The sequence below is a fragment of the Hirundo rustica genome, chromosome 1, assembly GCF_015227805.2.
Source record: "Hirundo rustica isolate bHirRus1 chromosome 1, bHirRus1.pri.v3, whole genome shotgun sequence".
Lineage (NCBI taxonomy): Eukaryota > Metazoa > Chordata > Aves > Passeriformes > Hirundinidae > Hirundo > Hirundo rustica.
Genome location: NC_053450.1, coordinates 130600175 through 130613314, shown reverse-complemented (window position 1 = coordinate 130613314; position 13140 = coordinate 130600175). Strand labels below are relative to the sequence as shown.

Below are 13140 nucleotides of genomic sequence, written 5' to 3'. Positions count from 1 at the left end.
ATTTTATTCAACCCTGCAATGGGCAGAAAGTTGAAATTAATCACTCCATCTTTCTTTGCTTTAATACATTTTATTTTTTAATTTACAGGGCTATATCAAAACCTCCTTGGTTACTGAATAAAACGTGACTCCAAATAAAGAAAAATCAGAAGTCCTGCTTAAGAGAAAGTCATAACTCTTCTTCCTGTAGTTTTCAAACAGTTAAAGAGATAGGAATTCAATTTTTAAATTTTGCTTCATCACCTTAAGAGAACTGGCCTATCACATAATGTTTCACAGGTGCCTATTTTTCTCTAGGTTAATATAAGATATTGCTGCTATAACTGCAGCTTACATGCCAAAGCTATACCCAGAAGAAAATGACTCGTTCTCTTCCTGCTTTTGCTACAGTCACTAATATCTTCCTTTCATAAATCAAGGTGGTTACTAAGCATACTTCTGATTACAGTTCATTCCACTTGCTCTCATTATATTTCAGCAGTTCCCCTTTCCTCCTCTGATGGTGCTCACCTGATACTCTACCACTAGAGGCCTGGGCTTTGACAGCAGTAATGCTTTTCCTAATTTTTGCGTTCTCATCCTACTTTCCCTCCTTCTGCCGTGCAGGGTCAGCTAAGGACACTTCATCTCTTTTTCCTCTCCTAGTGTTTTCGTCTTTGGTTTTGGTTCTTTCTCTCAATGACCACCGAAGGCTGAAGGCCAGGCTGAAGGTGTGGTGAGATTAGCCTGAAGTCTCAAAATCATTACTGAGATAAAGCTAAACTGTTTGGTAAAACGTTTACTTCAACACAGTGTACATGGGGCACCAAACTCATTGGACACAAAGATGTCTGAAAGATTCTCTGTTTATAAATATGTGCTCCTTTAGAACCAGAAGTTCACATTCACAAAGGTTAAGGGCTGATGTTAAGCAGCCAGAAGCCATATGCTCCATTTGGGGAGCATACTATAACATGGATGGCTTTCTCTCTGAGATTCTAAAGGAATTGTTATCTCCAATGAAGTTACATTTTCATCTCATCAAACACACTTTTAAAAAGCCTGGCAAAGACACTTATTGTTTCATGACAGTGCTACTTTTCAAAAACAATGTCTGAACCATTACCTTTGGTCCTGGCCGACCAGAACCTTGAGATCCTTTTGCCCCAGGGATTCCTTGTGGACCCTGTATACCCTATAAAGCAAAATAAATGAGTTTTAGTGCATTACTCTCTTCCACATCTGAAAATTACCACATGTCCATACCTCAGTTAATAATGATTTTATCTTAGCGTCACAAGAAAACTTCTTTCCAAAGTTAACAGAACCCAGAAGTTCTTTTGAAATGTTTGTTTTTATTTATCTAACTGCTAAAGGATGTGTTCAAGTTTCAAAGGCTTTGACATTCAGAATTCGTAGGTACTTAGCCTTGTAAAATTCTTATGTATAATATATCACCATCAAAGCAAAGCTGATTTATCTTCTATGCAAATTATTATGCAGATTAGACTAAATTTACATTTTCTTGATTCTAAGACCATTCAAATCAGTCAAAACCAGCTGCATTTACAAGCTTTGCTTAAAAACTAATTTGATACTTTTAAAAATGAAAAATTACTAAGAGATTTTAAATGTTTTTACATCACAATTACAGCTCTGATAAAATATAAAATGAAAACAGTATGCAAATGCTCATTACATGTCCAAAACATAGACTTACCCGGCTTCCTGGATTGCCTATTCCTGGTGGTCCTGGTGGGCCCTGTGGTCCTTCTTGGCCTCGTTCACCCTATAGAAAAAACATACCTAGAACTAATTTGCAACAGTTCATGCTATCTGATGAATATGTTTAAACTAAACACAGAGTAGCAGTCCTCAAGCTGTAATATCTTGAAGTCTGCTGCTTCAATTTGAATTAAATGTGTTCAGAATACCTGGAAATCTGTCTATGACAACAGATCTAATAAAAATAATACCCCTTCTTTCCTACAAACTCTATCTTGTTTATAACATTAGATGATCACACATGTAATTTTATTATTACAAGGATCTATAAATCATCTTTTCATACTGAGATTAATTTTAAAGATGTTCTTGTATAGGCATATGCAATTTCTTGCACAATACTCAGAAGAAAAGCTTGCAAGTGTAAACACAGCAGCTACGGAGTGTATCAAAAACCTAAAAATATCTGAGCGTTCCTTTGCTTGTTCTAGGTCCATTAGGTTAGATGACTTGAGGATTTTTAATTTAATATTTATTAAAAAATTAAAATATTTTAAACAGAACAGTTATGAAATTGTTTTAGGAGAGGAAAAGCACATTTTTTCCATCATACTCCCAGCTATATAGGATACAGTCCCTAGTGCTCTAAGTTAACATTAACAGGCTCAGCTGCTTGTTCTGATGGATGGAGACCATGGAGATGCATGGAACAATAGCTCCTCAGATCCAGGTAAAACATACCTTTGTATAGCTGTGATATAGTGTAAAAAAATAATCTTAATTTAACTGTGAATACAATTAAGTATAGATACAATTAGAAAAATACTCTGTGCCTCACCTTCTCACCTTTGACTTGTTCACCTTTCAGTCCAGGAGGACCAGCTACACCTGAAGAGCCTTTTTCACCCTAGAAATAGATGACAGTTTTGAAATTTCTATTTGGGAACTTACAAAGAACACCATCTTAGACAAACTGGCCACAATGTGGATAATGAGGAAAAAGACATTCCTTTACAAACAAACTAGAAAAATAACCAATGGAATTACCAACATTAGAAAAAAGAAAATAAATTTATTTCAATTCATAACATACTTAATCTGCATTCATTGTGTTTTTGACCATAGGACTTCAAAAGGAGAAAATTAAGTACTAGGAGGAAGGAAGTTACATTTTGAAAACATGACAATATATTCACTAGTAGGAGAGATCAGTTCAGAACTGAGTGCAAGGACATGACTGATGCCTTTTCCATAAAAGGAAATAAAATCTTTCCTTAGGAGTTCAAGGCTTTAGAGAATCCTGAAGCCACTAAAACAGAGGGATATATTTTGATGGGAAACCCAGTTATGATTTATTCATAAATCTTTGATTGTTTGTACTTATTCTTAGAAAAAGGAAAGTTGACATATATTAGCCTAGCAAATGTCCTAAATGAGATAATTGTCCACAGAGATTCATACAACCCATCTTTCAGTTTCCCAAAATGGTAAGGCAAAATGAAAACAGTTGCTGAATATTTTCTTCCAATACAGAACATAAATAGCTTAGTAGTTTGTTGGAAGACAATTTATCTCACTAACGTTATCCAAAGAAGTTATCTTTATTAAACACATAAATCAGAGAATCATGAACTTACTACTGATAGAGGGACTGTAATTTATTTTTTTTTTTTGTAATTACCTGGATAGAGTTTCTGAAATCAGTAGAATATTCAGAGAGCCTAGTGATTCAGAAATCCAAGATCCATCATCCAGCACTTTATACCAATGGAATTATCCATGGCTTTAAATAAATTAGACAGTACTGCAAATTTGGTCCACAATGTTAAAGAAAGTAATTTCCATAAAGATACCTTTTGGCCTTGAATGCCCTCTCCTGGCAGACCTCTCTCACCTGGTGAACCAGCAGGGCCAGGTGGTCCCTGAAAGAAAAAAAAAAATATATATATATATATATTCAATCTATACCAGCAATTCAATTTTTTATAGAAATTTTGTCTAATTTGCTAGTACAGGGTTTTGCAACACTTATGACACGGATAAGTGAAAATGCTTCCACAGTATCTGACTGAACCCAGGCAATTAAAATGAACTGTAGCAATCATTAGTTGGGTCATTCAGAATAGAATAAGCCAATGCTGCATTGATGTGAATTACATAACTAATGTCTAAAGACTGTACTCTTAAAATTCAAATGAATCTGCAGATTTATTTATAAAATAATCACTATTATAGTGAAATGTATCACCTAAATTTTAATATAATTTAATGAATTTCATAATAAAAATCATCAATTTTAACATAGTTTTTATACATAATGACAGGTTAAATTAGAAACACTAGAGGATTTTGATTTAAACAAGTACAGAAATAAGTATTTTTCTAACACTTTCTGCCCTCCTGCAAAACTCACCTACTTTCAATTTTTAAAGTTAGTATGTATTTTTTAAGGATGATCTTGATTAAACAAAAAGTTTCCACATATTTTTGTAAGAAAAATAGTCTTTCACAACCACAAAGTAACTTATAAAAATACTATTAGAATTAATCTAATACCCATCTACACTTGTGGCTTCATATACACAAGAAAAGCATACATTTTATACATTTCAGGAAGAAAAGCCAGTGAGCATTAAATCAAGAGCTTGCCAAAGCTCTGTAATTCAAAAAATAAAGACATAATTAAAAGCATGTAATTTCGGTCCTCCTTGTTCTTGTTGTGATCCAAATTACACATAGGAGTTGAGGGATGTTACAGCTGTTTTATTTTCATCCTCTTAAAAATTTATTTCAGACAGTTTTTAAAGATTGTCATCAAATTGAACAAATAGGAGTACATACGTATATATATATGTGTATATATATGTGTGAGGGCGTGGGCGCATATTTATTTATTTATTTATTTATTTATTTATTTATTTATTTATTTATTTTCCCAAAACTGATTTGGAAGTGGTTTTATTCTCCTGCTTGGACAAGCCACATGCAACTACCGACGTATTGGGCTGGAATAGCCTGTTCTGCTCCAGACTAGGTGTGAGGTGGTTTATGGAATCAGTAGCCAACACAGCTACTGCCAATCAGTTACACTCACTAAGACTTATTTTGTTGCATTTCAATTCCCAATGCATATATCACTGACTTACAGGTAATCCTGGCTCACCAATTCCAGGAGGTCCTGGCAATCCAATTTTACCTTCTCGACCTTCAGCACCCTTGTGAAAAAGAAAAATAGAAAATTCAGTTCTAAATCAATTTAGTACATTTGAAGAGATTTACATATAGATGATTTAATGGCATCACCACAAAGGTTTGAAATCTAATGTGCAACTTTTCCTAAAAGAAAAAAAAAAACCAAACCCATACATGTTTTAGAAACATTTGAAAGTACCTTTCAATTAATACTTGAAACACTAGATTGCATTCCAGCAATCAAGACATAGGGGTAACTGCTTAAAATTGCAACATCTAAGAGATGATAGGGATGAGGGAGTTAACTCAGACTTAATTTGGTTGCAGTACCAAAGCAGGAATGCTCAGGTGTGAGGGATGCTCACTGTAGCTTCTATCTAGGTACTGGAATTGAAGCCTGCTTCAGTGGAATATGGGATTGCATGGGAACTCCAGGAGCTGTATAGTTTCTGCATCTTCTACTTACAAAGTACCATAGTCTTCAAAATTTTCCCAGTTTACTGAGGACTGTGTGGTTCAAGGATAAGAACACGGAGGATTTTTATCTTTCTATAGAGTAGTAAAGAGACAGTGTGACATTTCTTCTCCATAAACTATTTTCCCTTCTGGAAGGACCCAGCATTGCTCCTGTTACATGGCAAAATACTGGTTTATGAGCTCAAAAACCCTCTATGTGTTCTGGGGTCTGCCCCACTGCATAGGAAATATGCAGGAATTCAATAAATGTACAAATTAGAGCACTAAAAGCAAACAAGTCTAAGTGTATTAGATGGTCGCATTTGGCTCCAAAACCTAGGGAAAAGATGGCATAAATCTACACCAGAGACTAAAGTGAGGTCTAGCTCTGCCCAATTTACATTTCTTGTCTGACTCTGAGATGCAGGTCTCTGAGAAAACTCTCATAAACTAAGGAGTCATGTTTCCTATGCAGATGCTTTTGTAGTTTTGTGAAAGGAGATCTGGCTGGTCAGCATAGGCAGACATGACTTTTCCAAGACTGGATTCCATCTGCTAGTCTTTTGCAATAAAATGAGCTGCAAGAATTAAATGCTGCATGAGAAAATCTTAAAATCTTTAAGAATATCTGTTCCCTGGTGAATGACGAGGCAAATCTCTCACTTTAACATATATCACAGTGACTGAGATGTATTTCTATACCTTGAAGTGTGATTTACTCATTAGTGCTAGCAGCTGCTAGAGCTTGAAAATTATCTCATACAGGTAACCCCCATTTAAATGGCATTATTTCTGACTTATATCAATAGGATAATCATAAAAAGTCAAGAGTTGCTGGAAAAGCAGGTCTTTTATCTCCATCCTATGTGAATAAAAAAGCCTGTCAATCAGTTTTAAATTTTGGTGTTAAGAGTTTGATTTTGATGAAACTATAGGTGAGAAATCTCATAAAAAGAAAAAAAAAAAAAATGATTGCCCACAGCTATCACTTTAGCAAACATCTTTCTGAGAGTTACCTTGGGTCCTGGCTCTCCAATGCCGGGGGGTCCTGCAGGACCATAGGGACCGGGAGGGCCTTGTTCTCCCTAAAGAGAAAAAGCGGAAAGAAACTATTGATGTGAACAGAAGTTTAACCAAATTCTGACAGAGCATCTTTCCAAAGCCTCATTTAGAGCTAGAGAAATACATTTTTAAAGTAAAAAACAAATAAAGAAAACAAAACAATCTAAACCTGTCTTGAAGAAATATGTTTAGATTAGGAGCAGGGCCAATATGCTGGCCATACAAGAGATAATAATTTTATAAAGCCACTCTTTCATATGCATCATGAAAGATTAAAAAAACAAACAAACAACTTTGTCATATCTTTGGTCCTGATTTCATCCAATATTTTGGTGCTTCCACAGACTTTTCTTGATAGAAGGATGGTTATTTGGAAATGAAGCAGTGCTTAAGCTTCTAACATTGCACTCAAGGTTCTTGCCATAACAACAAATGCACACATAGCATGACTGTTGTTCCTACTGCTATCTTCGACTGCAGCTCCTTCTCATCCTCTCTTCTGTATACTGTGTTTCTAACAAAGCCAACACAGACACATAGTTACTAAATTTCTTTTTATCAAAATGTGTTTATTTTGTGGGAAGGTGTTAATTTTGGGGGGATTGAAACTTTCATTTACTTAGAAATTACACATACTGAGTTCTGCAACCTTTCAACGAGAATTTTGCACTTGAGAAGTCAATAGAAGTGTAAAAATTATATTTCCTCACAAAATCAATCAGTTTTTATTCCGCCAAAGAATGAAGCTAAGATGCAGAAATGCAAAGATACAGCAGAGGTAAATAAACAGACTATTCTTGAAGCTTAATATCTGATAACTATATACTTGTAGTGCTACTGCTGCAGAATAATATGGAACTTGATGCTCAGACTTAAATTTGTTCCACAACAGAACAGTATAATAATTTGGAAATAGCTATGAAATTTAAAACTTATTCAAAATGCAAGATTTTCTGGCACATTTTCATAATCTAATAAATTAATACAGCACCAGGAGACTTTATGTCTTAAAATAAACAAATCAGACAAAACTGCTATCACTTAGTGGAATAGTGTATCTACACACAGGACACTGACAAGGTATTAACAACATTGATACTGTGTTAATGTGGATTCGGTGCACGCAACTATTGCAAAAATACAGAACATAGCTATGAGGTTGACTGTCTTCCTAGGCAGAACTTATCATTTGGGTTTCCAAAACAATTCCAAAACAGTACCTGTCCACTTGACAAGCCACATTAACGGGTTCAGCCATGCCCTGGGCACTGCACATTGTGTCCAGTTGATAAAACTAAACTTATGACATGGTGTAGGATGGTGTGGCATGCCGAAAAATGGTATTTGATAAATGCAGGCTCATCTCTCAGCTGAAACAATAAGCCAACCTCCTTTATTGTGCTGGGAAAGTGCTCTCCAATTTTTTTCCTGTCACTCAAGTGTACATTTTGTTTCCTGTCTATGTTGACTGTTCCTGACAGAATATCCCAAGGACAGTAACTCTGAGGGATAATTCATTTCTTTGCAAGCTCACCCACATGACAGAGCCATGCCTTGAATGCAGATGGGAGTCCAGTGGAAGTTAGTATTTTTCCAAAAGCTCTATTTTTTAACTGTGATAAAAACATTACACAGTTTTTCTTCCAATAACCGGTGTCATGTGCCTTGCAAGAGCTGTTGCTGTACGTATGTTACTGGCAGGTGCTGGGGTAGGGAATGTAAGAAGCCCTTGTGATAAAAAGGCTAAACACCGCTAAACAAGCTAAACAAGATGATTTGATTACACTACGTGCATTAAAGACTCTGCAAGCAGTAGCACAAGAGGTTTAGTTGACTCAGGACCTGAGGATCATTATATATGGTCTGTAGAAGATAAGATCTGCTCTACTCAAGATGGGTTATTTCTGAAAATGTCTGCAAAACTTGTAGGGTAGTATGAAAATGCTGTTCTGTGAAACAGTTTTTTCTGGCTAGAAGAGGACGCCTGAATATTAGTGGAGAAAGAACAACCTTCTACCAGCCAACATACAAAACTTGGAAACTTAAATGATTCAGTCTGTTTTAAAGACTGAATGTTTCAAATTTCAAATGGGTTTTATCTTCTGTGGTCTTGGTGCTTTTGGGAAATGTGGAATTTATGAAAACCATGAAGTTCTGGCAATAATATCATGTTGTCTATGTGTAAAGAGAAAAGTCTGATTTTCCAAAAAGCTTTTTGGTATTCATTTTCTTTGTTTAACACTTTGCTCACTTTTTTTTTTTTTTTTCTTTCCTCATTGGGATTTTCCTTCAGGTGGCATGTAATATCATCTGGGGCAATGGGAAGGAAAATTACACTTGAGCTGAGCTTAATCTTTTTACATATTGAAATTGTACCATTTTAAGCCTGGAACATACCTAACAGTGTAACCCAAAAAACCCAACATCCGCCCCCTCCAAATTGTTCATTATGTTAGGATGAGTTCCAGTTAGTGCCAATATAATTTCTTTGCTTTTCAGAAAGCACATATATATTAGAAGGAACACAAACACTCTGTATTTCAGTCTACAATGTGATAAAGATTAAGCTACAGTAAAAAAAAACCCCAAACTTTCAAATTTAATGATTTTATCTTTAAAGTAAACATTGACAACAACAATGTAAATAGATTTAGATATTTTAACAGATGTTATTGATATTTTGTATTTCTAAGTTAGTTGAGACATCTAGGAACTAAACTTCTTCATAGGAAAACTGGATTTTTTCAGTCTCCTGGGAAAGTTGTAACTCGCCACATAAGTGAGGAAAGAATTCATATGTCATCAGAGAAGAAGCAGATCCCTTAGCAGTTTGGTCTGGGACATGTGTTCAGGAAAATATGCAATGATGGATTTTTTACAGAATTGTCCCAGGATGATTTTATGGGAATAACTACTTTGAATATCCACATTCAAACTTAACCTTTTCCTTAGAAGTTTGAATACATGTCTGTTAATAAAACTTTAGCCTTTAATTGAAAATCCTACTGCACAACTCAAATTTTCCAGAGAGGCTCCTTACTACAGCAGTGGGTTTTAAGAATGTCATTCTCAGCCTTTTCATGAATATATTGTGATTTCTAGAAATATGCACTTTATATCTAGTAGCTGGTTCAAGAGTTTAAATAAACCCCTGAAATTATAACCGTAAGTACTCCCTGCTCATCACGTTTTTTATGAGTGGAACAGAGATTTCATGCCTCACTTTTATAATCTGTAACCAAATAATTCGGTTTGTAAATTATTCACTGAAATTTGTGAATAGTTACTATCATTGTCCTCACTAAAAAAATGTTTTCAAAAATTACCTTTAATATACTCTTATGGAACCTTACTGGTGCTATAGCATAGAATACATTGTTGTTGGTTTGGTTTTTTTAAAATAAATATTAGTTAAGCATCTGAATATAAATTAAAAACAGTCAAAATAATGCCAGCCAGTCTGAGTAAATCAATAGATACATGCATGTCTAAAATAATTTTTTTATCCAACATAAGAATACTAGCGACCCCAATTAAGCTTAGCAAAAGTTCTATATTCATTACTAGAACTCTGTTTTCCAGAAAAATCGTGGTGATTCTGTTTCCTTCCTGGAGAGGCAACCAAGATGAATTAAGCCCTTTTGTGTTAGAATGTTGGATTTTTCCAGGGTTGTATTGCTATTGAAGAGCAAAGCTGTCTTCTAATGAGAACACAACAACACAATATGTCGGTAAGTCCAGCAAAAGACATGAAGTAACCAGTTCAGATGCTTTTTAATTGTATTAACAACTGTAGAACCTAAGTAGGAAAATGACAGAAATCGGGTTACTGGGAAAGTCAGACAATAGATGGGATTCTCACTGCATAACGTTTACGGTCATCACTGCTTATGATAAATTATATTACATTTACAGAGCAGAACCAAATGTAGCATGGCTTTTCTCTTTGCCACCTTTCTGTTTCTTGTACTTTCAGTATTTTACTAAGTGAGATAGTGTCTTCTGTGTTTTGGAAATTGTTGAATCATGCAGCAAAATTGTATGATGGGCCACCCTTGAATTCCTAGTGAGACAAAGAACACAAAATCTGAGTTCCTTGCTCCTATAAGCTGCAGTATAACAAGAATTGAGTGTCTCTACCTTAGACCCAGGCTTATAAATTGGTGTTCTGCAAATTCCATTAATTAAATCTCTGTGATTTTTTTTCTATTGGTTTTCTTTGTAATTTTCTTTATGTTTTATAGATGAATGAGGTACACTTTGATCCAAGTTTTTATTTTGTGTCACAATATAGATAACATGATGGTTGATGAGGTTGAAGAGTGCCTTAAAGTGAAGCAAGTGTCTAAGAAAATAAAAAGTACTGGTGTGAATAGTATTTCTTTTGGAATTTCAAGTTAGTGAAAAAGACAAAACAGCATAGAATTTGGCTTTAAAAATAGTTTTGTTTGATAAATTTAACATCTTTGTATGAAAGTTGTCAATGGGCAATAGAAAGTCAGTAAGCCAGGAAACAAGCAGAAGAATCTTTGTTCTCTGCTCAGGATTTGCTCTGGAAACAGGAACAAGTTGTCTAGTTCAGAAGACAGGAGATACACAGTGAAAACTGCCGGTTCCCTTCTCCTAACTCTGAGTGAAGTGCCCTGGAACCCTCTAATGTTTTTCTCTTAAAGTAATTATATACTTTGTTGTAAGTTTACTGATAACATGTTAACTGAACAGTTTAGTATTTGGTTAAATGGAAATATATTTAGTCAGTTAGATGATGATGATGATGATGATGATGATTATTAATAATAATAATACTTTATGTTTTTTAAATAAAAAAATGAGATAAAAATGTCTCATTTTAAATGCCTTGGCTTCTTTATGGAGGCTTATTTATCTGGTAAGATTATTGTATTGGATTATGTAACCTAAAAATGTGTATTCCATTTCATCTGTTGAAAGCTGTTTTTTGGGAGATATTTTATCCTTCTCTCACCCTTCCAGGGGAGAGGGGGGCTGATGCCTTCTGAAAATGGTCCAGCCATGAAATCCAGGTGGGGCAGTGTTTCTTATCTCTTTCACCATCTCCCCATCCTCCAGGGGGACATCTTCTGATAATGGGCCATTAGGGCCCACCAATGACATGACACATTCCATCATCCCATTGTGAGGTGCTCCACACAGTGGGGGAAGAGCCAACTGTTCCTAGCTAGATAAAAACTGGGACTGAAAAACATAAAGTATCCAGTTTTTCCACTAAATTCCCAGAAAAAAAACGGACCCATCTCGTCACCACTGGACTTTCTACGGGACCATCTCTACTCCACAGAACTGCATCTGTTACTCCAAGGGAACTTATTTGGACTGCTTCCAACACCCTGACCAACAGGGTATTAGGTCATATCCCTGATTCTGTCAGGGTTTTTCAGGAGTTTTGTTTATTACCTTACTTGTTTTCTGTACTACTACTACTACTACATTTATATTTTCCCTTTTTTTTTCTTTTTTTTTTTTTTTTTTTCTTTTAATATTCCTAGTAAAGAACTGTTCCTCCTATTCCCATATCTTTGCCTGAAAGCCTCTAATTGCAAAATTATAATAATTTGGAGGGAAGGGGGTTTACATTCTCCATTCCAAGGGAGGCTCTAGCTTTCCTTGGCAGACAACTGTCTTTCAAAACTAAGACAATTATTTAGGTGATTTTGAGATGTTAGAGCTTCACAGAATTGCAAATAAGAGAAAAAAATTAAAAATTCAAATAATGGCAAAACCTGGTTCTGGTTAATGCTACACTGAGCTGCCTTCTGGGCAGGACACAGGTTGTTTAACATATTCACACATGGTTTGAAAAGAGGGTGGAAGAGAGGTGATGAAATTTGCCTGTAATTTAAGAGGTTATTAAAGACAAGGATTGATTATGAAGTGCATTAGAAAGACTAAGAGGTTAAGGATGTGATTCAGCTCCATCTGATTGCTCCTAAACTTTCATGTCTACATGGAAACAGGTTGGCTGACTTCCTGTCTGTGAAAAGCTCTTCAGGGCAGGCAGTGGGACTTAGAGAGCTTCAACTCACTACTGGCAACACAATAAAGCAGTATCATTAGAAGGAAAGAAAGTGTTGTGCAGTCAGTGAAACTTCATATTGAGAGATTAATCAGCAGCTTGAGAATAAGAAAAAGCACATGAATAATAGAAGTAAAGAAGGCAAAGTTCCTTTAAGTAATTTCTTGGGTTATATTTCTGGATACCATGGTACCTTGCTTCAGACAAGTCAAATTGAATTAGTTGAAGATGCAATGCCACCAAGTTTCTCCTACTGGTGGCTTCCAGAGCCAGTGGCACCCAGACAGCACCCAGATGACACTGTCCTCACCTGCGTCTGCCACCTGGCACTGCAAAGTGAGAGGATGCACCTGTACCCATAACCTGCATTACAGAGGTGTGGGATGCACTGAGCCAGGCAGATACATGAGTGGACTCCACAACTGAGCCCAAACTATCTGCAGGCTGAGCTTGATCTGAAGTTTGTATTTTGAGGAACTGAATCTACTCCTTCAAACCTCAGCATGGCTCAGTAACAAAGAACGAAAGTCCAGCAGCGGCGTTTTGCGTTATGTCACACCGGTACCAATACCACCAAGATGAAGTCACCAGTTCAAAAAGCAGAAAGTATTAGAATGGAAAGGCCGAAGAACTGCACTAAGAATACACTTATTTATTTTATCCAAGGCTATTAT

General features: G+C 35.6%; 1 protein-coding gene across 1 annotated transcript in view; it reads right to left on the bottom strand.

Annotated features, from left to right (window-relative positions):
• COL28A1 (collagen type XXVIII alpha 1 chain) overlaps positions 1 to 13140 on the bottom strand; it is a 58230-nt gene that overhangs the window by 35010 nt on the left and 10080 nt on the right. Inside the window, exons 11-16 of the mRNA XM_040061496.1 lie at positions 6369 to 6437; positions 4851 to 4919; positions 3558 to 3626; positions 2543 to 2611; positions 1700 to 1768; positions 1106 to 1174 (exon numbers count right to left, since the gene is read on the bottom strand). Of these exons, the coding sequence (XP_039917430.1) occupies positions 1106 to 1174; positions 1700 to 1768; positions 2543 to 2611; positions 3558 to 3626; positions 4851 to 4919; positions 6369 to 6437 (414 nt within the window). The remainder of the gene's footprint in view (positions 1 to 1105; positions 1175 to 1699; positions 1769 to 2542; positions 2612 to 3557; positions 3627 to 4850; positions 4920 to 6368; positions 6438 to 13140) is intronic.